General features: G+C 36.5%; 1 protein-coding gene across 1 annotated transcript; it reads right to left on the bottom strand.

Annotated features, from left to right (window-relative positions):
* Window positions 1-5,403: 5,403 nt before the first annotated feature.
* LOC113271714 (DExH-box ATP-dependent RNA helicase DExH14-like) lies at window positions 5,404-24,212 on the bottom strand. The gene is made up of 49 exons (XM_026521621.1): window positions 23,882-24,212; window positions 23,706-23,767; window positions 23,429-23,606; window positions 22,878-23,334; window positions 22,297-22,362; window positions 21,630-21,731; window positions 21,190-21,492; window positions 20,920-21,036; window positions 20,744-20,803; window positions 20,397-20,468; window positions 20,201-20,317; window positions 19,941-20,102; window positions 19,374-19,439; window positions 19,135-19,287; window positions 18,961-19,044; window positions 17,872-17,946; window positions 17,665-17,796; window positions 17,517-17,582; window positions 16,824-16,889; window positions 16,562-16,684; window positions 16,322-16,471; window positions 15,992-16,204; window positions 15,583-15,738; window positions 15,266-15,490; window positions 15,075-15,176; window positions 14,910-14,990; window positions 14,766-14,846; window positions 14,158-14,361; window positions 13,944-14,060; window positions 13,740-13,862; window positions 13,465-13,554; window positions 13,260-13,385; window positions 13,083-13,145; window positions 12,735-12,823; window positions 11,650-11,740; window positions 10,568-10,717; window positions 10,257-10,448; window positions 10,094-10,159; window positions 9,559-9,714; window positions 9,324-9,467; window positions 9,167-9,234; window positions 8,907-9,072; window positions 8,760-8,822; window positions 7,963-8,058; window positions 7,698-7,865; window positions 6,807-6,977; window positions 6,151-6,297; window positions 5,935-6,069; window positions 5,404-5,775 (listed from the first exon to the last, which is right to left on the bottom strand). Exons 1-49 carry the CDS (start codon window positions 23,989-23,991, stop codon window positions 5,683-5,685), a joined length of 6,297 nt encoding a protein of 2,098 aa, XP_026377406.1. The 5' UTR covers window positions 23,992-24,212; the 3' UTR covers window positions 5,404-5,682.
* Window positions 24,213-27,359: the final 3,147 nt, after the last annotated feature.

Consider the following 27,359-nt stretch of genomic DNA (forward strand, 5'->3'; position numbering starts at 1 on the left):
TCCTTCAACTCTTTAAGAACATCAGAAAACTTCTGAGAATTTGAAGGAACAACTCTTGTTTTCCTCTCATTCCTTCTTTTGCTTTTCAAAGTTGGAGGTAACGGAGATCTTTCTTTTTCCTTCGTGATTGATGGATTAACAATCATATTGACATCTTTTCCATCAGAAGACATGATGCTTGGAGTATCCATATGCATACGGGTTTGTGAGAGGAATTCACAATCTAAACTCAACAAACAGTCTTAAGATATAAAGAATTTCAGAGAAGGAAAAAGGAACGCAGGGTTACGATACCTTTAAACACAGGTTCGTACAAGCACAACTCACAACCCTATGAAGGGTAGAATTGTTGAGAATTACCCTCTTTTATTGAAAGACCAGGTAAGTCCCTTCGAATAACAATTAGATATGTAAGAACTCCAAACACAGCAAAGCTAAGAAAGAGAAAAAAAACAATTAACAAAATTTTTCTTAAAATCCTGAGAGGTGTGCACAATCTTGTCTCTTTTGATCAGGCACATGAGACAAGATGCACCAAACAACACAATCAAGTTGTGCTGAGGTGAACAACAATCTGTCCACCATAACCTATTTGAAAGGAATACATAGAACCCTGTCTCTCAGAATGTTTACACCATACTTTCTCCTCTAGTGGTCAAATATTAACCTTGGAAACTAACTTCTTCGAAGAAGATAAAATCTTACACACTTCAGCGGTTTTTTGAACAAGTTTAAGCTTGTTTGCTAGTCGATTCGCTATTCGTTAAAGTTTGTTGACATATCTCATCTTGTGTTTGTACTTGAAACACTTTGAAAGTTCATGACCCTTTAGTGAACAATACGAGCATGTCAACACATTAGATGATTCGGACGCCCGAGATGTGCAAGCTGCGCACATAGGGGAACCTGAAAAATCAGATGGAGAGTTTCCAACACAAAGGTCGATTGTTTCTTCCAGATTGGTTGGGTTTTCTTATGAAAGAATATCAAGATTGATGTATGTATTTCTACAATTATCAAAATAAATATTTTCACAAAAAAGTGCAACACTTGATTTTTCGTCTTCATCAGAATCATAGTTGTCAGACATTTCATCAAGAGTTACAAGAAGACCTTTGTTCCCGGTGTATTTTTTTCGATTTGGACACTCATTTGCAAAATGACCAAAACCTTTACACTTAAAGCACTGAGGCATATCCTCATCATCAGTTTCATCAGTGTCCCTGTTTTTAGGAGGAATACGATTATGAGGTTTAACTGATGCTCTTGGCTTATCTCTGGAGAACCGTTTACTTCTCTTCAAAAGAAGATCTCTAAACTGTCTTCTGATCAACGAGACTGACTTGTCAAGATCTTCATCTGATGAATCAGTCTCAAAAGATCATCTTCATAGATACAAACACTTTTACTATTGTCAAGTAATTTAGTGGTCTTTTGTGCTTTGAAAGCAACATCCTTTCTGGATTTGGATGTATGCTCGTGATCAAAGATCTTTAGCTTCCCAACCAGAGTATTTCTGGAGAGAGTTGCGAGATTATTTCCCTCAACTATGGCATGCTTCTTATAGTCGTATCTAGAAGGCAGTCATCTGAGAATTTTCATCACAATGTTATTTTTCAGGAATAGTCTTACCCAATGCAAAAGATGCATTAACAATTTCAGACACTTTGTGATTAAATTCATCAAATGAATCTTCATCTACCATACGAAGGTTTTCCCATTTAGAATTTAGGTTTTGCAGCCTAGCTTCTTTTTTCATAGATATTCCCTTCTAATACGGTTTCTAAGATATCTCAGGCTTTTTTAGATTTTGCGCACATAGTCACATGATGCTGAAGATCTGGGGTAATGGCATGTATGATAGCATTTAAGCCGTCAGAATTTTTCTTTGCAGAAAGGATTTCTTCTGGACTATATCTACCAATATCCTTAGATATAAATACATCGCCTTCTGTATTAACCGGGGGATCATAGTCATTAACAGCATGTACCCATGTTTGAAAATCTCGAGCTTGAAGAAAAGCACGCATAGCAATTTTCCACCACAAGTAGTTTGAGCTCTCGAAGACTGGTGGCGCGTTTATGGAGATAGAATTTCTGTCCATAGAGTCAGATCGCTACAAACACAGACTTTTGAGGTATTAAACGTGTTTGCTTGCTCTGATACCAATTGAAAAAGCGGGGATCTAACAACCTCACCCAATATTTCGCTTATCAATCTTATTGTACAAACTCCAATATACTTTCAAGAGAATCAATTAGACAGTTAGACTCAAACTTAAGAAAGATATATCAAAGAGTTAATATCTCTATCTCTCATTTCAATCTGCAATCAGCAGATAGAAATCTACGAGCCTGATTGAATATAAGAGATGAAAACTTGAACGGTACCAACGACCAATGTTCAAGGATCAATCAACTTCAATCAACAACCAAAGATTGGATTTCTTAATTGATCGATTCAACGCACGACCTGTGATATTTCAATTATATAACAAAGTATAATGCGGAAAAGAAATTACACAGACACCAGAAGTTTTGTTAACGAGGAAACCGCAAATGTAGAAAAACCCCGGGACTTAGTCCAGTTTTGAACACCACACTAGATTATTCTTCGAAAGTAAGATTATTTTCGGACATTGTATGGACAGCGGAACAGTAAACTGAATAAGTATCCAGATGCTTATATACTGGCAAATATATCCTGAACCAAAAGCATCAAACTCATAAAACAAGCTATAATCGAAATCGAAATCTAAAGATGCAGCAAAAGATCGATAACTTAAAAATGTATCATGTGTCAGTATACTTTTGTGTTTTCATCAAACATTCTCTTACCAATGGAAAAAGATTACACCATTACAATATAACCAAATGTACTGATTAAGCAGAGAATTTTATAGAAACTCTTCCCAATCCTTATCCTCAAATTGAAGGCCAGTTAAGGTTGATTCAAAAAGACCGCCACAATATTGTTCAGTAGTTGGATCCTTCCAGCCAACAACACCAGATTGGAAAAACTCTTTAACAAACTCCAACGATTCACCTTCCGTGCCTAAATAAACTAAATCCCTGCCAAAGGAATAAGTGAAAAATAAATATCTAGAGAACACCAAACTTGCAAGAAAGTTTCAAAGGAGGATTGAAACTAACAGAAGATTAAAGAGAGAAACTGATTTCCAGTGTTTTAAGCAAAAACCAATATTGTTAAGGATCGAGCAAGAGAGAGGAGAGCATAAACGCGCGGAAGCAATAGACTACATTGATAATAATTTGGTGTATCTTTTTCATTAATTCTCTAGCTATTTATACAATCACAAGACTTGGCTCTCAAGATAATTCCTAATATAACTCTCACAACCTAAATGCATATCTCCTAAATATAGACTCTCATATATTATTTCCTAATACCCTCCCTCAAGATGGAGCATGTAGATCACGAATGCGCATCTTGGACAAAAAAAAATTTAACTTTAGTTTTCTTCTTTTTTTTCAACACTTTTGTGAAAAGAAAATCTTCAGATCGTAGTTTAAGGACGTTTCGGTCCCCTTCGTAGTTTAAGGACATTTCGGTCCCATCTTCTTAGTTTAAGGACATCTTTCGGTCCTCTTCGTAGTTTAAGGACGTTTCGGTCCCCTTCGTAAGTTTAAGGACATTACGGTCCCAATGGAAGTTTAAGGACATTACGGTCCCATCTTCGGAAGTTTAAGGACATTACGGTCCCATCTTCGTAGTTTAAGGACGTTTCGGTCCCCTTCGTAGTTTAAGGACGTTTCGGTCCCCTTCGTAGTTTAGGGACATTTCGGTCCTCTTCATAGTTTAAGGACATTACGGTCCCATCTTCGTTTTAGGACATTACGGTCCTCTTCGTTTCTTCGGTAGAATACTTCTTGTACTCTTGGTTTCTTGGTTTCTTCGATAGAATACTTTGTGTATTCTCTCGACAACTCATAGGATTTTAACCTACTATTGTTGTTCTTTTCCTCATCACCTCTTGGTGATTGTTTTTTCTTTTTTTTTTCTTCACAACATGAATGTTGTTTCTTCTTCTCTTGTTCCAGTCATGCTTTTGTTGCGAAACTGTCACACTTCTTCACGTTACAACTCTTTCGTCACGTCCACTGTCACACCTGTGACCTTTTCTTCTGTTACGCTTCTGTAACAATTCTTCCAACACTTAACAGTGACATCCTTTTGTCACACTATTATGCTTCATCTGTAACAATTCTCCTCCTCCCATCAACCGTAACCTCCATTAAACTCAAAATTTCATCGTCTTCGATTAATCGATGATTCGAAAATTAATCAAGTGTAGTGTAATGACTTATATGAGGTATGTTTTGAAAACCCAGTTACGATGTGGTTTATTTTGTTCGATTTAAGTTTAACTTCTATCGAAAATTAGGGTTTTAGATGAAAATTGAAATTGAAATTTCTGGGTTTATGTGAGTTATGGTTGATTTTAACTCAATTACGAACCGTAACTTGATATTTTGATGTTATTACGGTTGGTAATAGTTCAATTACCAACCGTATGTTCTTATATCTGAGAATTTTCTTCAGTTACGGTTGGTAACCATTTTAGTTTACGAACCGTAACTCAGTTACGGTTGGTATCGAGCATTTGGTTACGAACCGTAACTAAGTTACGGTTCGTATCTAACATTTAGTTACCAACCGTAACTGGTTTTACGATTAGGTTTTCTTCAAATTTAACCAGTTACGGTTGGTAGTTCATATTTTACGAACCGTAACTTCGGTTTACGGTTGGTTATGAGCACAATTCCAACCGTAATTAGCTCTGAAAATGTAAAAAAAATTGAATTTTTTACGTACTTTAGATAACTTTGAGCAACAAAAAGCTAGTTGGGACTAATTTAGAAGTATACCCGATCATTTTCAGGTCCTGGTTCTTCATTTTGTTGGTTAATTTCTTCAGTTGATTGAGATTGACCTTCTCCACTAAACTATTTTTTTTTAAAACTCTAAAAATCTGATTTTGATTTTGAGTTAATATAAGTGAAATTAATCATTAACACTAAACTTGGTTATCATCACTAAACTAGGTTATCAATTATGAAGGTTAATTTGTCATTTCCAGTATTTTTTTATAAAGAACACCTTCAATGATCATGTAACGATCCTTTTTGTCCTATTCCTTTTTGTCCTATTAGAGTGCCGCCCCTCTAATAAACCATGCCGCCCCTATAACGGGTTACGAAAACAAACATTTGCAACTCCATACAGGCATACACCTGTCGTCCAACTGAATATTGCTTTGGGAAATTAAAACAATTTTGATCGGCTTTGATGATTTGAAATAGAGAGAAAGAGAAGTAAGTCGTAAGGATTTCACACAGGAAGACGAAGAAACAATGATTAGTAAGTTCGAAGATAGTAGATGGAGTCACCGACTCAATGATTTACCAATCATCTTACCTATTTATTGAATCATTTACCTAGTTTTGGGCTATGAATAAAAATGAAAAAATGTCAAACTTAGAATTATTTTCAATAGTTATCGACCAAGTCAATGGACTATGGTTAATAAAAACATGGGCTATATTAAGAGAAGCCCTTAATACAGTACGTCATTGTTACGTGAGCATGACATTAGTGGATGGCCCACCATCAACGATTGAGAACAATCCAGACTAAATTTTGGCCAAGGCCAAAGTGGGTTATCTTTCAATGCGTGGATTTAATAACTCTTCAATTGGGTGTTCTTGCTCAAACCCCAGATAGCAATCTGAAACTAGAATCAGCTTTACTCCCTGAAAATGTACGACAAATAAAGAAAGCAGAAGTGTTAGCAACAAAGTTGTAACTAATGGAATCCAAATAGAACTTGTGTTGGTCAAACAAAAGTATCTCCTTGTTAGTGAACCCGCAAAACTGTTCCAGGCGCCACTAATTAAGGAAAAGGTCCTTACATGGAGACTAATCACTGAGGATGGTATCTCCATGTTAGTGACCAACGAGCGGTCTGAGAGAGAAACCCTCTTCAGTGCATATAACTCCGAGGTAGAAACATTTCCAAGAACCAGCCACCATGCTTCGTCTTTTAACTGCGCGAAATGTCAAAAAAACTTCGTCTTTAGTACTGATACTACAACCAATATAATTGGAAGTCGGTGAGAGATGCGTACCTTGGGAAACCGAGGGGTGAAAGCCCTTGTTTTGTGCTTGTAGTTTGTTTTCTCCATTTTAATGTTCAGAAAACGAGACCTAAAACCCTCTCTATCCCTTTCCTGAAGCCTTAACCTTAAATGAATATACGGAAACTGCTGCAACTCCTGTAAAAATACAAAAGATGAAACTCATGTTACCAAATCAGTAAATCAAAGAAGCTGATATGCACTGTTAGTGGCTTGAGGCTCCCTTATGGTTATGTACTAGAAAGACTTAGCTGCTATGTCAACTCATATAAACAATGCCTACAGCTTGGTAGTTTCTCCTTGATGACCTCTAGCCAAATAGATAAAGTTAAACAGACTGTAAATTGAAGAAATAGATGTCTATCTGCAGGGTGTTCGATATGCCATAGACTGCTCTCAGATTATTCATCTCACATCCGTGCTTCGGCCAATCTTGTCAAGGCATAAACATATCAGACTGCTGAGCATGGTGTACATATATGTTCTTTTGGACTCTATTATGATATTTGCATGCATATTGGTCTATGTATGTGACAACTGAAGACCACTTGTGGATAAGGTATGAAGGGTTTTATTACAATTGCAAACAAGTAACAGATAGAGTCAGGACATCAACCATGTCATATTCACGAAAAAGAAGGGGGTACCTGATACAGCTGCGACACAGGGAAGTTTTCGATTAATGACTGCAGAGTTGCCTTGGGAAGACTCAGCAGTTGCTGAACATTTGAGATGCCTCTTTTTCCAAGTAAACTAACAAGTTCAGAATTCATACTTGGCAACATCAATAGAGAAGAATCCCTTTCGAACCACATACCCTGAATACAAAAATAAAAGATGTGACAGATGAAATATGCAAAGAAGAGCTATATTTTGTAACTTCTATCAAGCTGAGCCATGCAAACAACTCCCACAAAATTGGAAATAAAAAAATGCTGGCTTTTAAAGCAAATTGGACCATGTAAGATGATAATCAATCACAAAATATATATTCAAAGCCACCTTAGGGAATAAGGTTATAAACCATTCACCACCATCCAAATCAGAGTTAACTAAGCTTCCACATGAATCATAGTTATCAACATGCTTGAAAATTTATACTATTGCGTCATACGCTATGGAATACTAACGAGTTTGAAAGCACAGAGCTCTCACATGAAATAGTCCCCTTACGACTATTTAATATTTATGCCACAAATGAGAAAATCTACGAAAAATCTTTGGAAGCAATTTTTTTTTTTTTAAAATGTGTCTCCCCGGACAAAAATACTTACAAATTATTTGGAAGTCACTATTGCTTAAAATCAAAATCAAGTGCAAACATGCTAATTTCTAAACCAAGATCGGAACTCTGGCTGTGAAAATTGAATAGTGAGGACATGGGACATAATGGATTATATACTGCTCCTGCTGGATTATATGGACACAAAATAAAATATTTGTGTTCTTGAATGTGGTAATAGAAGTTTAAATGCATCATTCGCGTATAATGAGTAAGTATTGATTGCATGATACAGAGAAACATATAAGAAATATACCTGCATCACCATTTGCAAGAGATGCATACAGGTTAATGTGCTTGTAAGCCATCCGCTGTTAGCACATATATCAATCATAGCTTGTATGATACGTATACTTTGGTCAAGCACTGACTTCAAATCTGTAACATAATCACTGATCGGCATCTCTAACTGCGAGAAATGTGCCTGAAACCCAAAAAGAATTGGCAGATTAGATAGAGGAGAAAGCTTAAATAAGGAACCATTCCTGTACTGAAATTTTTTAATGGAGGAAAACCCAGACCTGTAGAAGTAGATTTGCTTTAACATGCGGGTCATCAAGGCTATTGTTATCCACAAGGTATGGAACTCTTTTTGATAATGCTTCATTATAGTTTTCCTAGACAACCAAAAGATAAAGATTAAAAGGAGATTAGAAGACATAAACCATACCGCACAAATAAAAAAATTGGTAACGTGGTTGTGACAAGTTACACGAATTGCATATCTCCCACCCAAACCGAAATATGCATTTGATGGAAATTCATGGTAATAGTTCTTGCCCACATTTTGTTGTCCAGATTTGCGAACTCAAATTATCATGATCTATTTGAGAAACTTGAATTTTAAAGATTGAAATAGTTGGATATGGCTTTTGAAACTGCTATGCTGCTAGAGGATGAAAGGAGTCAATAACAACAATTTAAGCAACGACTGATAACATTTCCGCAATTCGAACAAGGTTCAAAATCATACTATTTAGACCAAAATTTTTGAGTTATAGTAAGCAAAACATAAAGCTACAAACTGTGGTTCCATTCATCTACTTAAACGCTTTCAAATTCCGATGTGTTAAAGCTTTTTTATTGGGGAAAAAAATAGTTAACAATATGAAAGAAAGAAGGATATATTAATAGCCAATATAGATGTCCAAAATAATTTAGAAGCAGTCAACTATCAAGCCTGATAGTAGTAATACACAGCCATCCGTGTATACAATTAATTGATTCATATATTTATCATAATTACAAGCTGCACGATTGTGGCCAGTAAAACCTTGTTACAATCGAAACAAGTCCAGACAATGTGTGAGGAAATTACCTCATTATGTCGCACAGGCAGTTCATTATACTCCGACGCACCAGAGAGTATGTGCAGGAAAACCTGAAATCAATTGTACGAATAAATGGTTGGTTAGAAATATACATTGAGAAAAATGAAATTGTACGATAGAACATGTAGACTTACTTCAAGTGAAGTGTTAGAACTTATGTTTGAACCAAACATCGACACAGTCATGTAGCTTAGGTAATACTGTGATGCCATTGAACCCAACATCAAAGGCTCTACACTGTCATCATTCATCTTGATACAGCCACTATCTTCCAGGTCTTCAAATGTGTTTTGCACCAAACTGCTCAAGGAAAGGCAAACAATCATCACCACTGCCATTAGAATAAAAAGAAGAAAAGAAAAGAAGAAAAAAACTGATCCTAGCATGATGGTACCTTGACAGGTATGAATTTAGAGTTTTTGATTCAGTGTCCTCCAACCCATAGTAAGCAGGATTAACAACCTGTGGCATGCAAACAAGAATTTAGATTTCAACCATTCCACCACCTTGATAAATTTGTCAGACAAAGCTACTGATGGTAAAAACTATACCAATCGACGGAATAGGTAAGTCCAGGTAAGGTAATGCACTGCATCCTCCTTGTGGCAAATCGTGCCAGAAACAATTTCTGCATTGATGTGATCTTGTATTTGCTCGCGCAGATTACTTTCAACTGGAAATGGTTCATAAAGAAACTGCAAATAGAGGTAGATGGAGAGTATTCAGGCAATTTTATACACAAAGAATTCACACAACTAAATTATTTTTTCATGGTCTATATATTACCTTCTTGTAAAAGCTCTTTTTAGGTTCATGGACAAGAATGACAGCTTTTCCATGCTGGTCAAACTGAGGACGGCCTGCACGACCCATCATTTGCAGAATATCTGTAATAGGGAAATCAACATATCTCTTCGCTTTCCCATCATAAAACTCCGTTCCCTGCATCAGAAACGGTGGTCCTGTCATCCACTATATGTACCAAGGATGGAACTTCAAATCTAAAGTATCCATTAAATTATATGCGGAGATTTATAACATCATACAAATTTAGGTAATGAATATACATATTCCTAAACTAAAAGGTGTAAACAATCCAACAGAATCAAAGGAGGGAAGAGCCACAAAGTGACTTGTCAAAAGAATCACTAAACTATTGTAATATGGTGTTTCTATATATTTAGAAGCATATTTAGCGTTCCTCAAGTTTACCTAAGCCTCCTAAATCAAAAGAACTTCAAACCCCCAGAGAAGTATCCTCCAATAGTTTCAAATAAGATGATAAAAACTGTCACGTAACTGCAGGAACGGCAGGCCTCACCTTAATAATGACCAGATGAGCTGGAAGATTAACACCCCAAGCTAAAGTGCTGGTACATACCAAAACCTATTACAAAAGAGAGGTAAGATAACCAAACAAGTAGGAAAGGAGCATCCATCAAAGAATTACGACGGTATAATGTAGAGCAAATGTAAATGTGCACCTGAATTTTGTTGTTTGCAAAGAGTTCCTCAACCAGAGATCTATCTTTATCATTCAGTCCTGCATGGTGCAATCCGATCCCGAACTGTAGAGTGTGCCTCAAGTTCTGATCAGTGACCTGAGAAAGTACCATCTGCAACGCTTCCTCGCCCATATTCAAAAATTGTATAGGATGCTCATCTGATGCTGCAAACTACATTTACATATACCCAATGATTAAAACTTACATAAGACCCAATGATTAAAACTTAAATAAGAATTGAAGGTGGCCAAGTAAAGAAATGCAATTCGATACTGATGTAAAATAAACACCTGAATGAGGTCCAGCGCAGTAAGCCTTGTCTGACGACGAGATGAAACGAAAATAAGAACTGGCTTCGTAGGCGAATGGGTACATATGGCAGCATACGCTGGTTTATTCATACTATTCATTCTGGGGCAATAGAACTTCCCTGGATATCCCTGTTCATGAAAAATAAGATACTTAATGCTGTGCCTGGTATATGCTTATAGTAAGTGTTGTTTAGTTGAGTATTTTCACAGAATCAAATAAATAAATTGCCAGTATAGTCAAGTCAAAAAATGGCTTATGGACTGGCAGCAATGTCAAAGAATCCATTAAACATCCCAACACAATCAAACAGGAAGAGGCACTATGCAGCCTAAGAGAATACACTCTTGACATTTTATCTTGCACAATTTTGAACTGTTTAAGGTATCACACATCTGATTTTAGCAATGAAGGGTACTACCAACAATGAGAACACGTGATCTCTTTTAATCAAGGTTATCTCTTCAGCTACCATGCTATCATGTGTAGATTTAGGTAAACGGAGGCACATTAAAAGCATCTGTAAACGCACCCAAACAAAGGTTAAGGAACGAACTATGACCAACTAACCTAAAGATATCATCTAACTAACTAGATAACTAACGGTCTTCTCGATTATTCAATGGTTCAAAATAGGTGTAAGCCGTCAAATTTGATACATGGATTAATTGCACATTTCACTCATGTACAGTTAATCCAGGTCTAGAAACCAAACTACCCACCATTCAACAACCCAAAATGATGAGTTCGGTTTTACATAGCAGATGAATGCCTCAAAGGAAGCTGTTGAAAGGTTCCGACGCTTAAACCTGGTTTTTAGCTTATGTTCATGGTTACAGAAATACAGAAGGAAAACTTGTTGTTGATCAATTGATAACCATCACAAACTCATAACATTTACACCCCCAGTAAAGGAAAACCGCTGCAAACATATAAATATAGCAAGAAACTACGAGACTGTTTGTTATGCATGACAAATTCCTAACAGAAAATGAATCAAGATATTTTTATAGAAAAGCATAAATACTTATGGATACCAATGTCCAAATCCATGTTCCCTTACCTGAATGTGAACTTCTAGAGGTACAGGCCTCACACTAGGCTTGAAGTTGAATAACCCAGCATCCCCAACACCCAACCAGTCGGCCAAGTCACTGAAACAAACCAGGTATTTTTGTAAGAGTTATAGCTGTGAATAAATTTTTATGCTGTCTCATAAACAGAAAATTGAAGAAGGATAAAAACCTAAAGGATATCAGGCTATGTTGGCACGGCCATTTCCATATGGGTTCTTTTGACTATCCCCAAGTGTAATACAAGTAATTTCATTAACTGCTGTTGTCTCGTCATAATTTCTTGAGTCACATGTTTAGGCTCCGACGGAGACCTTAGTTTCTCTTCGAACCCATCTTTATTATTTTCCTAGACTAGGGTAGAAGTGTTTCTTGTTTCTATTTCCAGGTGACAAAAAATGAACCAGCTGGTCACTAATACTTTTTATCACAATCCCTTTATTTTTCCATGCATTGATGAACAAAGAATGTATATAGCAATCCCTCTATTTCTAAACAACAAGAAAGAAAATCAAAACCAACTGGTCACTTAAAGTTTTGCTCACAATTCCTCCCTATATTTCTATTTTCAAGTGACAAGAAAGAAAACCGTAACCAACTAGTCGCTTAAATTTCCACCACAATCCCTCTATTTTCTTATGTAACAATCACTTTATTAATCCAACCAGAAGTGATGCTCTTGAAGCTTGTGATGTAGCAGAGGTATATTTGACATATAGTACAGACTGCTAATTCTATTTCAGGGAAACAGTTATCTGTTTGTTTTTCGTTTCCAAGGATGTTGCCGTTGCCGTTGCCTATGGTTTCATTAATATCCCAAGAACACAGCTGGTTCTCAACACAAGGAAGACAGCAACCGCTCAGTCAACTTAGCTACCTTATCAAATTGGGGGTACTGGAATAGGGAGTATTGAATTATAGCTCGTGCACCATATAAATCCTTCTTTAGAACCCTATAAAACCCTAATTGGCTAATTGACATTGTAAATCACTATCTCCAAATAAAAACAATATTTCTTATTGAGTCAAAGGAAAAGCATTAAAGAGCTAGCACCATGTTCTATAAATAACATACCATGCATTTGCCAATGCCGTTGAAAGGCCCACAAACCGAACAGCACGTTCTGTTTGAGATGATACGTATCTCATCCTCGAAACAATGACCTGGAGAAATACAACGCCGTGATTGAAAATTAAAATGGAAATAATATACTTTTAAATAGATTTTTTTTTGTCAATGTCCTACAGTTTCCAACAGTATAACTCAGTGTCTGACTTGCTACTTTGTAAATAATGTGACTGCTTTCTTTATCTAAGGTAAACACACATGGAACAGTAATAAATTAGTATGTGCGGTGCAAGATACGAAAAGTCTACTAGCCAGATAACTGCAACTAAGGAAGAAGCAATAGTAAGTGAAAACCTCGAGAATGGGCCCACGATCAGCTCCTAGCAAGTGAATCTCATCCAATATCAAGAGTCCAACCTGCAAATTAACTTACATTCATGTCAGTCATCACTTACAAGTTACAACCAGAGAAGGAACTTCAATTCAGATGTAATACTAGTAAATTATAGCTTGAAAAAAGAATGAACAAACCTTCGTAACGTAGCTTCTACTGTGCCAGTTACGACTGATACCATCCCATTTTTCTGGGGTGGAAATTATGATGTCTGCAGAAGTTAGGGCCATTAAATCTGGAGTATAATCCCCAGTCATCTCCACCTGACAGAAACTAATATCAGCACATCTAACTTCACTTCCAGATAAATTATTGCTGCACACATAAAAATACAGATCATACCATCTTTTTCCCAAGTTGAGACACAAGACGTGTTCTCCAATCTTTCATTCTTTCTCTAACAATGGCTTTCAAGGGTGCTATATATATAACCTGCACTGTGATGATATCTATACTGTATAAATTGAAATGTTTAAAACTAAAATGATTTAAACAAGTAAATGTGATAATCAGACACAGATGTTAACAACATGAAATCCTGCTTCTAAATGAATCTAAAACCCCCATTATATAAAAGAGTAATCCTAGTTATTTAAAAGATTAACCAGACCACAAACCTTCATATCAGGCTGTGTATTGAAGAGATGAAGCATTGCAAGTTCAGCTGATATAGTTTTCCCACTTCCTGTAGGAGCCCCTAACAGAACACTGTTGTCTGTGTGGTATAGGACATGAAATGTCTGACAAGAACAAATCATTCTTTCAGAAACCACGGAAAATTCAGTCATAGCCGCAGGACAAAAGAGAAAACATGAGCATACCTGAGTTTGAATTGGATTGAAATGTGAGAACCTGTACAGCGCCTCATAAGCCTTATTTCCGAGTGAAGATACAGGAAGAGGTTTCAAGTCCAAAAGTTCTGTATGTGATGTACGAGCCTGAGCAAAGCAATTGTTGCTAAAGTTAAAGCGAACACTTCAAAATGTTTGAGCTACCATTAAACTTGCTTGAAACAAAGATATCTAAATTCATCACCTCTGGCAACGCAAGATTTTGGAAGGAGATAGTGTAACAAGTATCTGCATGCAACCAAGAATCTGACACAGCGCGGATGTAGTACTGAGGGGGATGTGGCTCAAATATGGGCACTGTAAAAGAAAGCTTTTGAGACTCCCCTCGTGCCATTTTCTTCGTCAGAGAGAAGAGCTCCGAATGATAAATGTGGTCGTTCTTGGAATCCTATCAAAAGTGAAACCAAATTACTCAGCAGAATGCCTTCAACTCCAATAAAAAATAAGTAAGAATGCAGATAACTCTACATGCTAAGGAAAATACTAAGAATCAGACCAAGTAATCACCAATCCAGTAGTATTGTCAACATTTAAATACAGTCAAGCAAGCAACAAAGATAAAAGCATGAGTACCTCCAGAATTAAATAATAACGAGGTATAGCAAATCAGAACTCAGGGGCATATAGCAACAGTTATGATACTGGCATCGCTCTGAAGTGTCTTACCGATGAATATACTTGCTTACATTATTAAATGGGTAACATCAAGTTTTGCAAGAGAAACTGAATAACATCAGTGTTTCTAGAGATTACTATAAAAGCATGAATAAAACAAGCACTCCAGGTTATCACCTCAACAAGAATCCACCAATGCTGAACAAGACCATGAAAGCGATCCTTCCAAACAAACTCAGGCGTAATGAGCAAGTCCACCTGAAAACAAATATGTCAGGACGCATTCTAAGTAAAGGCTTAGAGAAAAAGCATTTGACTCACCTTTAAAACAGTTCTGGTGATAGGACTTATGGTAGCAGACAAGTTGATCCATGGAAAGTATCCTAAATATTGTTTAACAATCTAGCAAACAAAAGAGAAAAACTGAGAACTATACTCAACAAAAATAATTAGAATTCTTAAGAAACGCTGCAAAAGCCATTTCACCTTTCCTCCATGTGCATAACGAATCAATAATCCAATATCTTTTTCCTCCATCTCTAGAAGCCGATCCAAGTCAACTTCTCGCTCTTCAAGCTTTCTCAATACCTGGAACAAAGAGATGCAAGATGCAATATAGTACGTCAAGCACATAAGAAAGCATCTTTAGCAATGTGTTATAAAGATGCTAGACATACTTCCGCGGACAGTTCCCTATCAAACTGTCGTAGAGGATGCTGATGAGGCCATATTTGACGATCCACGGCTTTGCAGTAGTCCAACATAAAAGAAGTCATTTCACACCATCCTCTCCGCAGACATATTTCAAATAACGCACGCATTATACGAGCCAAGCTTGCACTTATATATGCTGCATCTGAAATTAGCGAAAAGCTATCTATTGATCCTCGTGATATGTACAACTGCATGTGGAAAAACGAATTAAAAAGTTCAGCCTTTTCCGCCACTCAGATAAGGGAGACGTAACTATCATGGATCAGATGTAAGAGATGACCTGAATTAGGATTGAGATTTTCCCATGTTTATTCGAAGGACCACCCTTTACTTCCACAGGGCATGATCTGCGAACCAGGGTTTCTAGTTCATCCTGCTCTTCTTCCCTTACAACAATATTTTCAAATTCAGATGAATGGGCCACCATATTAATCACCTGTAACAGTAAAAAGTGCATAAATAGAAGAAACAAGAAAAAACAAACTATAAGTTAACTTGCTCCAGCATCTTCATAGTGCACTACCATGCACATATTTTCAGACAGTGTATTTCAAAATTTTAAAATGCCCCTACCGATGCGTAAAGCATATGGAATTCATAATGCACCACAGTTCACCAACTTCCTACAGTTATGAGAGAAACAAACTAGAGGGAAAAAAGACCAGCAAGTAAACACCAAGTGCACCTACCTCACTGTCACTCATCTGATGCCTGAGCATTTCATTGTATGTTTCCACACTAGAGTACTGAATATAAAAGTGACTTGCAATGCGACCAAGTTCTGTACAGTAAAAATTTCCACTTTTCTCATCAAACCGCATCATTTTTGCTTTGTCAAGGGAGCGAGCAGCATCTGTTACAAGGGATCTTTGCTTTGAGATTAAAGAAGGATCTGCCATGACCTGCCAAAGACACAAAAAGCAATTGCGATAAAGATATATTCCAATTTCATCTTTACTAATTACCGAGATAAGAATGATGGCCTCCTTCAGATATATGTCAAAAATATTAAAGCATACCTCATCCCATCCTATCCCATACTCCAATGGATTTGATTTCATCCTTATGAAAAGATATGTATATCCCAGCCAGGCACAAGCTTCCTTGACGTTGGTAACAGTACCCAGTGCCACCTCTGCGTTTAAGTTGTCTTTCAATGAGCTAATAAACTGAAACGAAAAGACAACAAGCAATTAAAAAGCGCTCAAGCAGACAGACTTGAAGCAAGAGCTCGGAAGGAAATCAAACTCCAGCCTTACCTGACTTTCTATTGGAAGCTGACTTGTCAGCAGTCGTAAATAGTAGGCTAACTTATCATGTGATGTTATGATAATGCCTTCACCGCTTTTGTCAAATTGTGGTCTCCCAGCTCGCCCGAAGATCTAAAAGATGATGAGTTAAGTAACCAAGTGAAAGACTAATTCCAAAAACGCGACCATAAAAAAAAAAGGAGAGACAAGCTAGAAAAAAGGCAGAGTGATAAGCCTGAAATAACTCTGTGCTAGAGCTTGCTTGTAATACCTGCATAACATCAAGCATGCCCAGATCTCGCCATCCACCGGCCTTTGGATCATATAGTTGGGTTCCCTAAAGTGATTACATGGAATAATGATTAGGTATAAATAATGTATTTAGAATTGGTGAACAATACAGATTGCATGACATAGTTAAAGTGCAAGTTAGACAAACAAAAAGAACCAGTGAAGTAAACATCCAAGAAATGCACCAAGCAAACCAATTAGGCAGATACTTTGGTGTAATCAATGTTTATTTAGAAGAGCTGAAAGATCATCACCACAGATAATAGATGAAACATTCTCAGTTCCTGTTTTTGCCACAGGCTGACAAGCATAGTGACTGTGTGGCCATGTATTAGAATCATCATTGTGCACACACAACTTCTAGATTAAAATTTACAAGACGTTGTCTTTAAGGAAACCAACTGCTTTTCTTGGTTTAGTAACTTCACTATCAGAAAGGTAATACTGTATCTTTACATTCACTTCCAAAAGAAGGAAAAACAAGCAGCATAGTACATAGAGAACCATCTCTTACCCATAAATATAATTTCCCAAAGCAACACACATAAAAGTTTAACTTAATTACTAGGAAGAAATATTTCATGCCATTGCTTCCGCTCAAACGAACAGAAAAAAATGAAAGAGAAAAAAAAAAAGGAGGGGGGAGGGGGGCAATCAAGTTGCACAGAATAACCTTTATGACAACTGTGTGAGCAGGTAAATTTACTCCCCATGCCAATGTAGCAGTGCAAACAAGAACCTACACCAATGCAATACAATAGAATTAAATAAAAGGGTGCAACAGAGTTCAAGTGCTAGACACAGTAAAAATAAAGCCCTACCTTCAGGAGACCTTCGGAGAAGAGACGCTCAGTCAGACCTCTGTCAGCGCGCAACATCCCAGCATGATGAATACCAATCCCAGATTCAAACAACTCAGCAACTTCTTTGTTTCTTGATTTTTGCACATCCTTCTGCAATGCTTAGAATGAGTGATCCATGCAATTTCGGTTAACGGTATCAACCGCACAGTAAAACCAACTACTTACCTTTATTAAGGCATACATTGGATGTTCGTCATTCCTAAACAACTCGGTATCTTCACTCTTCTGGGAAAATTCAATCTGCATCACATATCAGGTAACAAATTTGGTTATATAGCGTGGATATTGTATGTTAAAATCAAAATTGTGATCTTTTATGGAAATAAGAAGAAAGGTAACAAAAAAGCATAAAACAACAGTTTCGTGTCAAGAGGAAAAAGAGAAAAAAAAAGTAAGCACTACTTTGCGCTGTATATAAAGTTTATAAACTACATCCCAGTTCCTCAATATTAATAACTTGAAAGAAAGAAAATATTCTCTTGTATCATATTCTTAGATCCTCAGAAATAATAGTGTGGGTGTGTTAATAGGATAATTGTGTTAAAAATTGAAATTCAGCCTGCATATACTATTATAGTTGAAAAGTTGAAAACAAACATGGAACCATCACTTATCTCATGTTGACTATGGAAATGTAGTGTACCATTACAACCATACACAAAGATTTGTTCCTGTGTATTCAAACATGAGCATCACTGACCTTGCATAAAGTCATGCATACTTGCTTCTTCTCATTCTATAGTACAATAACTGTAGAATTTCGACTGCCAGCTATGACTTTTAGAATGTTTTCGCAGATTACTTCTTCTCATTAACTAGTGCATTTTGAAATACATACAATATATGAGATTGGATGATATGGGTGCAGGGGGAGTGGACTGGGACACTGGTGCAAGGGTCAGACACTGAGCAAGTAAAAGCTGAAATGAGAGCCGCAGATGTACACATGCAAAATATCTTAGTCTTGATATCTATGTGCTTCATTTTTCAGTTAAAATTTCCACTTTGAACTTGTTGTGTACACATGCAATTCATTAATTTACAACTGCATATTATGTGCAGAACCAATGTGCCAGACCTTGCAGGATATACACACAACCTAGAACATTATCATGTGCACCCACCCGCACAAGTTTCGCAAGTGGTAGACACTATCTGTGTGCCCAACATGCAAAATCTAGAAAGTTGTATCCCTATTACCTAGGCAATCAGTGATACTAAATTCTAGAGAGAGAGAGAGGAGAAAAATCTTACCATTGTCTTTGCTGTTTTACTAGTGTCCTTGCGTGAATGAACAAAAATCATTGCCTGGTGGCCCTGCTTCAGTGATTCTACCACCTGATGTACGCAAAGTGTCCCACTATCAGCAAAAATAGATCTTCTGGATTAACTTCAGAATCCCATCAACCACCAAATTAGCAAACTGACCTTTTTATAGCATACTTCGTTTATGAGGTTGGTGCGAGCCGCAAAGTTTTGCTCAGTGATTCCGATATATTGTTGTGCAAGAGGCACGGGACGATAGCTGGAATCAAAGAAGAAGAGTCCTGCCTCCGGATTCACCCTCAGAAAGTTCGCAACCTGGCATTAGCAAAGAGAAGTTAAAATTTACAACTGTTAAAAGCAAATGCTAGTACACTAGAAGTCAGATTGTTGACTAGTCAAACCTCCAAGTAATTGGGAAGAGTGGCAGAAAGACCCACAATGCGTATCATTGATTGTGTGGACTCAACCTGTTGGAAAAAAAGAAGCAAACTCGGTATCACACAACAGTAAGAGCATCTACAGTCGATAGTAAGTAATACATGATAGAACATCTGGAGGCTGAAAGAACCGGCAGCTCATTATGTATCGTGTGGTAACAACCTAGTCATCAGCCTCTAATTTTGCTCCCCACACCTTTCTGCTCTATTTTGTACTTACGTGAATCCTATAATAAATCTCCCTTTTAGCTAGCTTCCTATGGATTCTGTGGCCCATGGCTATATGGATGCCTAATGTTATAAATAAAAGCTACTTGAGAGAATTCCTCGATAAGTAGGGCTTTACAACAGCTAGGGTGGCAGTTGGAATACTTCATTAATGTTGAAGTCATCCTCGGTAGTTATGTAGTTTGCTTCTCAAAAAACAGAACTGAAGATAAATATTAATGTGACAATGATCTACACAAGTATAAATTTCACTTATCAACAGAAGGTAAAGTGGAAATGAGAGACTTCATCAGGAAACTTTACCTGGCGAAGAGTCCTTGCAACTAATGCCTCTATTACAGGTCCTCTATCATCGTTCAACAGGTGTACTTCATCAATAATCAACAGTTTCACTAGCATTGACAATGACATGTCACTGCTTTTGCGAGTGATGACATCCCATTTCTCAGGTGTTGTAACTATCATCTGAGTGGTTGGGAAACAAAAATAAATTAAAATAAATCCAATGCGTTCAAACTCCATATACATAGGAATTAAGCACAATCATAGGGAATGAGGTCAACCTGAGTTTCCTCAAGCTCACTCCTTGACAGTTGCATGTCCCCAGTAAGCTCCTTCACATTCAAATTTAATGGAGCCAACCGATGGCTGAAGGTTGCTGTCACCTCTGCAGCTAAAGCCTGGAGAGGCAACACTAGAAATTAGAAACTCTTTACAGGGTTAATCATATCGATAAATAAGCTAATGGATGGGTTATACCTTCATAGGAGCAACATAGACGATTTTAAATTCATTTTTATGTAAAATACCATCTCGGTAGTGTTGTTTAATCTGCAAAATAAAATCGTAGTTCAACCAAACGAAGAAAAATAGAAAAGAACAATGTGAACAATAAAGATGGCAACATATAATTGGCATTTCAAAACTAAGCAAAGGTCAGTAAGAAAGATATCAACAAATTACATTTAAAACTCTAACCAAATTCTAAACTAGGGGGACCACATAAACCATCATAAGTGATACTTTTAATTTCTGTCGCTGTGAAACGCCAACCAGACACTAGTTTCCCCAAAATAAGGTGATTTAACAAATTTACCAGTGCATACCTCGTGTAAAACAGCAATCATAGCGATATTGGTTTTACCAGCTCCTGTTGGAGCACAAACCTGCATGTTCATCGACAAAGTCAATTTCGAGTCCTATCAACAGGCAACACTTATAAAAAAGATGATTTATCCCTTTGGTCTATATGTCAAAAGAATAAACAAAGTGTACAACTCACTAATATGTTCTCATTAGTATGATAAGTGGCTTGGTAAATACGACTCTGAATACGGTTCAGGGACTTGTAGCCATGGAAAGCAGCCTGAGCAAAGTCATCTAATTCTTTTATCTCGATCTGAAACAAATAATGAGAGGGAAAGAATCAGCTTAACAGCAACTAGTAGAGCTAACATCACCTGTTACGGCAAGAGTAACTGGCGTGAAAATCGTAAAACTAAGTACTAAAGACAATTTGCGAAAATCTGAAAAAGAAAAGAAAAATAAGTACCAGCCGCTCCCCAGGTTTCATTTGTGCAGTTTCTGTAGCAGGGATACTGACTTCCTCATACCCCTTCAAGTTCTTCCTAACAGTACCTTGAGGAAGAGAGTTCACTACAAATTTACTAGAACCTTGGCCGCTGCCAATCAAATCATCAAAGAGACCTTTGCTCTCACTTGCTTGAAGTAAGGAAGAGAAATTTCCAGCAGACAAGTCATTCTCAACCCCATGTTCTGTTCCACGTCTCTGTTTTTTTTCTTCCTTGCGTCGGAGCTTATCGATTTGCTTTTCGGTCTCAGTTTGAATAGTGACCTGGACAGGAAGTATATATAGATTTCTCAACAGCACTTCTGATATATGTTTATGCACAAAAACTGACTCGCCAAATTTTAGGATAATGAAGGGCGTTGCCAAGCAGAATCCATTGCTTCATGTGAGGGATAATATACCTGTGTGCCATAACTAGGCATTTTCGGCTGGATGGTTGGAGCTTTCTCTGATTTAAGGACAACAATCCCATGATGGATTGCCTCAACAAGCTCCTTTCTATGCTGCAAAGAGAAACAAAAGTAAAAGTTCAAATATAGTTGTTCAGTAAAAAAAATTATTATGGAGCTATTGCTGGAAGCGCCTGAAAGCCCATACATGTGAATGTCCACCAACTTTCTTTCTTTTTTTTCGGCAAAGAAAATATTTACTGATAAAAAAAAGAGATGGTGCAAGAGGCTTGAACCACCCAAGACGAAAGGGAGCAAGAAAAAAGCGAACATGGTAACAAGCATTTTCGACTATTTGAAGATCTTTTGTGGGAAATAGGTACAGATTATATATATATATATATATATATATATATATATATATATATATATATATATATATATATATATGTATATAAATTAGGGTCACAAGTCCTTACCTACTTAGCTCTACAACAACCTGATTTTAAATGAGAGAACAAATCTTTTAAGAAAAGGAAAAGACAAACAGAAGTATCTAGTGTTTAATGATATAGCATGTTTAAACACTAGATAGATAAAAAGAATTGAAATCTAGTCACTGTCGACCAAGAAAAAAAAGATTTTCAAACAAAGAAATAGAAGGTTGCATGATTCTTACTTTCAAAAGATCTTGAACAATTTCAAATGCGCCGTCCCCAACAAGATCTAACAACTCGCCAGCAATCTAAACAACGATAGTAGTACGATAATAGAATTACAACAAACTGTATAATTGTTCACATACAGCTTCATGAATATGTTGTTAGGATCTTCTAACTGGATAAGACCTGTGCTGGTACGCATTACAACCCAATAACAATCAAACTCTTGGCAAAATTAGTGTTTCCCTTGCATCAAAGAAATGCCTGGGACCACGAGACAATAAATGATGTGGAGGGAGGAAGGGATTAAGTCACCTAAGGAAAATGCTACCTAGATAAGAGTGCATCATGAGGGAAAGCATTTGGTGGCTACGACAAATTCATCTTTGGGAAGAGCTACCTGAGCCGAGACTGACAACCATCAGTAGGGATTTCAAAAATATAGATTCATAATGGTAAGGCGAATCCTTCAAGAAGCCTCAGTAAGTAGCCTTCATGACATTACGAGTTTCTAGAGTCTTGTTCTTTATTAACAGTCATATTATTCTTAAAACATGCATATGGCACACTAGCATGTAATAAGTTCAGAAAAGCATACCTCATCTCCTGCTCTATCTGAATCAAGAACTTGACAAAGGGCCATAGCTAGCTCATCTGTAGGAAGTTGTGAACCACTTTGTCTAACTATCTGATCACATTCATCTCTTAACCATCTCAAGTCCACTTTTCCCTTGTCCACAACAAAATTATTAGGTACAGATTCAATATGGTTATATTGTTCTCCGTGAAGAGAAGACATCATGGAGCTTTCCTCTTCCAAAAGTAGCTCATTGTTCAAAGACTCGTCAACAAGAAACCGGGTAGGTGCATGGAAAACTAATTCACTCCCAAACTCCGCTGAATTCTCACCACCAACATCAACTCGCACTTCTGAGATACTAGCATCATCTCCATTACCACTAGGCTGCAAGAGGAAGAGCTTTTGAGCGAGTGAAGCAACTTTCTGAATCTTAATATCCGGAACATTGTAACCAATACACTTTTGTAATTCTTCCCTGAAAAGACATAGAAGTGAATCAAGTTTTATTGATATGGACTCATAATGATATGGACTCAAATTTCAAAGTAGTGGTAGTGAAGATATGTTACTTTTTGGATGCTGATATTTTAGATCTATTGTTCTTAACATCATCTTCTTGAGGAGCACCAAAGAGACGATAAACTGTTTTAGCTACTTGTCTGAATTCCTCAGATGATACTTCTCCATCAATTAACTCTACTACTGAACCAAGAAATTTTTTATATGCTTGACGCACTTCATTTGATGCTGCACTCAATGACAGTCATACATACATACAGTTACAAAATACCACTTGAAGCAAAAATTAAAAAAATCAAAATAGAAGAGAAAATTTCTTTCTCGAACCTTGTTCCCAATGATGGACTATGTTTCGAGCAAGTTCTGAATCATCGAGAGAATTTCCAGGCCTAATCATAAAATTGAAACAGCATATAAATAAATCAAGTGAGTATAAGAAAAAAAGGAGACTAAATCAATGAATTGAAAGTGAAATTGATGGGAAACAAGTAGATTGACCTAACCTTTGAGGTTTATTATGATTTTGGAGGAAAATTTTGCGTTCCAAGTAAGCTTTATCGACATCATATGGGACTCTAAGTGAATTTGTCAAACGAGGCAATTCAACCAACATTCTTTCTTAAACCCTAGATATTATAACTACCTGTTCTTGGTGAACGTAAGAACTCGGTTCGATCGGAATGTGGAGATTGAAGATTCAAGGAGCACGGAACCGATTCTTTCTTACAGTTTTTTGATGAGTTTTGACAGTGAAGAATACTTGAAGATGGTTTTATGTGGGAAGCCCGCTCGGCAGGCTCCGGTGATGAGCTGTAGAGAGAGACGAAGTTGTTTGGGGCGCAAGCGAGGGTTTTAGTGTTCAGATACGGCCCGGTTTTAGATATTGGGAACTTATTGGGGCCGCATAGGGAAAACTTTGAGGGCTGAACTCAATAACCCCTCAATAATGGCTAAACAATTTGAGTTGATGAACTTAATTAGCTTATAACTAGTTAAGTGTTAGTGGTTAGATGATTAATGAATTGGTTTACAATTAAAAATTAAAAAAAATTGTTTTTGTTTTTTAGAGGGAAAAGTAGAATAAGGAGTATGAGAAATTTTTTTTTTTAAAACCCTATAAATTTGGTTTTAGTGTTAATATATGGGCCGGTTTTTAGATGGAAATTCGAAACCTCGTGTGGGAGACTAGAAAGGGGAAACTTTGGGGGTGGACAAGATGATAAATAGGTCATTATGTAAATTCAATAACTCGTTATCCTACTATTTTTGATAATCACTAGACTGCGCTCTACTAATTTGTGCTGATGAACCTAATTAGCTAAACTAATTAAGTGTTAGTGGTTAGATAAAATTGATGGATTGATCTATAGTTAGTGTTTCAAAATCAAAACTTATAAAATTTTGTTTTTGTTTTGAGAGAGAAAAGTAGTAGAAGAAGTATGAGAAAAAAAATTTCAAAACTATAGAAATTAGGGGTTTTCTCGTTCAAAATGAGTTATTCTAACAAGAGTTATGAGGTAGGTGAATCCTCATCTTCCAAATTAGATTAGACAAGATATTTGAATCCCTTAACAAAGCTATAACGATCTCGTTATAGATGATTTGTTAGATAATTATGAACTTTTAACCCAAACTCAAAGTCAACCTTCTTATGACCTTCATTATGATTTTGAAGGACCAAGTCAAGAGTATGTAAAAATAAATATTTAATACTACTATTGTTGTATTAGTTGGTCGTAGCATGTTTGTTTTTTATTTACGTCTAAGTAACCTAGTTGTATTCTAACTCCAGATCAACCTACGACTAGCTTATGGAGGTAGAGACCAAACCTTAGTAGATATTTCAATGTATTACGGCTAGGTAACGTAGTCATATTGGGTTCCAAATGTATCTACGGTTAGCTTGTAGAGTATCCGACCTAGTTGTGGTATTGTTTATAAATATGTTTTCGACTAATGTTGTGTTATATTTTTTTTATATAGATCAAGCTTATACCTGAACCAATCAAAGATCAACCCAGGGTTATTTGAATTCCATTGAGGATACAAGTGATCACTATGCCAACAACTTTGAATGGGAATATATAAGTTATACAAAGAAGTGGGCTTGAGAACGAGTATTGAAAAAGATGCGTATTACAGTCCAAAATAATCAAGTAAGACCCACCAGCTTTCAAATGGTTTGCGAGTGTAATCGGAAGTAGAAGAGTCATCAAAGAAAATTTTTGAGTATAAACTAAAAAAAGCAAGGAATATGGGAGTTTGTCATACAAAAAAGAGGGCATTCCCTTTTAAGCTTCAATATAAATTAAGAAGTAAGAAAGATTGGTTTATGAGTGAAGTTGTCTTGGGTTATCAAAACCACCCAATTCCGAAGAGTTTAATTAACCAACCTTATGAGGAAGTGGAGCTAGTAGATATGTTGAGTTAAAAACGCACAAGACCTATTGATATCCTTAGTACTGTGAAGGTATTAAAAAAAAATAACTCATCTTCCTTGGCTACCATCTATAATGCAAGAAAAAAAATCGAGAAATGAGACATGACAAAATAGAGAACTTATGCAACAGTTATTGTATTTGGGGTATGAAGTAACTTATGAGAAATATGAGAATGAGGAAGTGATATATCTTTTGCTCATCCGGATTTTTCAATATTGTCAAGAAGCTTCCATCAAATTCTTTTTATGGATTGAACATGTAAAACGAACAAGTGCATGATGTTGATAATGAACTTTGTTGGGCAAATATTAACGAAGTCGCCATTTAATATTGATTTACGGTTTTTTACAAGATGAGACCGAGGAAAGCTACATGTGGGCATTACAAAAGGTAATGTTATTCTACCAAGAAGGTTATATTTCTAATATGACGATTATAGATAAGGAATAAGCATTAACGAACGCTATAAAACGTGTTTTCCCTGACGCACATCATGTTTTATATATGGAATAATGTTCAAACTAATTGCAAGACCACAATTCTAACACCAAAGAAAACCGAGATGAAGAAGATTGAAAAATTATCGGTAGAGGAATAACAAGAAGATATAGAGAAATTTGATGAAGATAACAAAATAGCTAGCGCAAATGAGATAACCTTAGCTTGGTGTGAGATTCTTTAACATATCCTATTATAGAAGAAACATTGGCACATTGGGATAGCTATCCAGAAGTTGTATGGTATTTGAAGAAACATTTATTGGGTTGTGACAAAGAAAAGTTTGTTACTGTGTGGGTAAAAAATATAAATGTTATGACAACCAAGAAACAAGCATGGTGGATTCATCTCACAATTGATTCAAGAGGAAGCTAAATGGATAATCTGTTGTGATTTTTGAATCTATGGAAGAATACTTCAAGCCTGGTCTCTAATGAATCAAAGGAAACTTGAATTTAGCCGATAGTATGACGTTTATTTGTTATGATTTTTGGATAACCCTTAGCTCCGACGAATTAATTAATATAACTCGCATTAGACAATTGAGAATATTATGGTCAAAGTGGAGTTGTTGATGATGCCGATTCCGGGGATAGAATATATTTGTTCCAACAAGTCGGTTTTGAGACTCCCGTGTTGGAATATGATAGCTAGGTACGAAGAAAAGGTGATCCCAATCGAAATGGATCCTTTACGAAAGAAATTTTCATTAAACGATCCAATATCAGTTGAAGGTGTCGGGGAATTGTTGTGCGACACCAAGATGCACAAAGAACTATTTGACAAGTACCTTGATCCAGTTGTATGAGTTTCAGAAATTCGACCGCCCCTTTACTAAAGACGATATTCTTAAACCAACCTGAAAGCGCGGGGGTATAACAACCACACCCAATATTTCGTTTGGCAATCTGTATGGACTAAACTCCAATATAATTCCGAGAGCACCAAATTAAAAGTGAGAGTCAATCAAGAAAGATATCAAAGAGCTTTATCTCTCTCAATACAATCAGTAAATCAACTATATAGAAATTTGTGAGTCTGA

The sequence above is a fragment of the Papaver somniferum genome, chromosome 4 (assembly GCF_003573695.1).
Source record: "Papaver somniferum cultivar HN1 chromosome 4, ASM357369v1, whole genome shotgun sequence".
Lineage (NCBI taxonomy): Eukaryota > Viridiplantae > Streptophyta > Magnoliopsida > Ranunculales > Papaveraceae > Papaver > Papaver somniferum.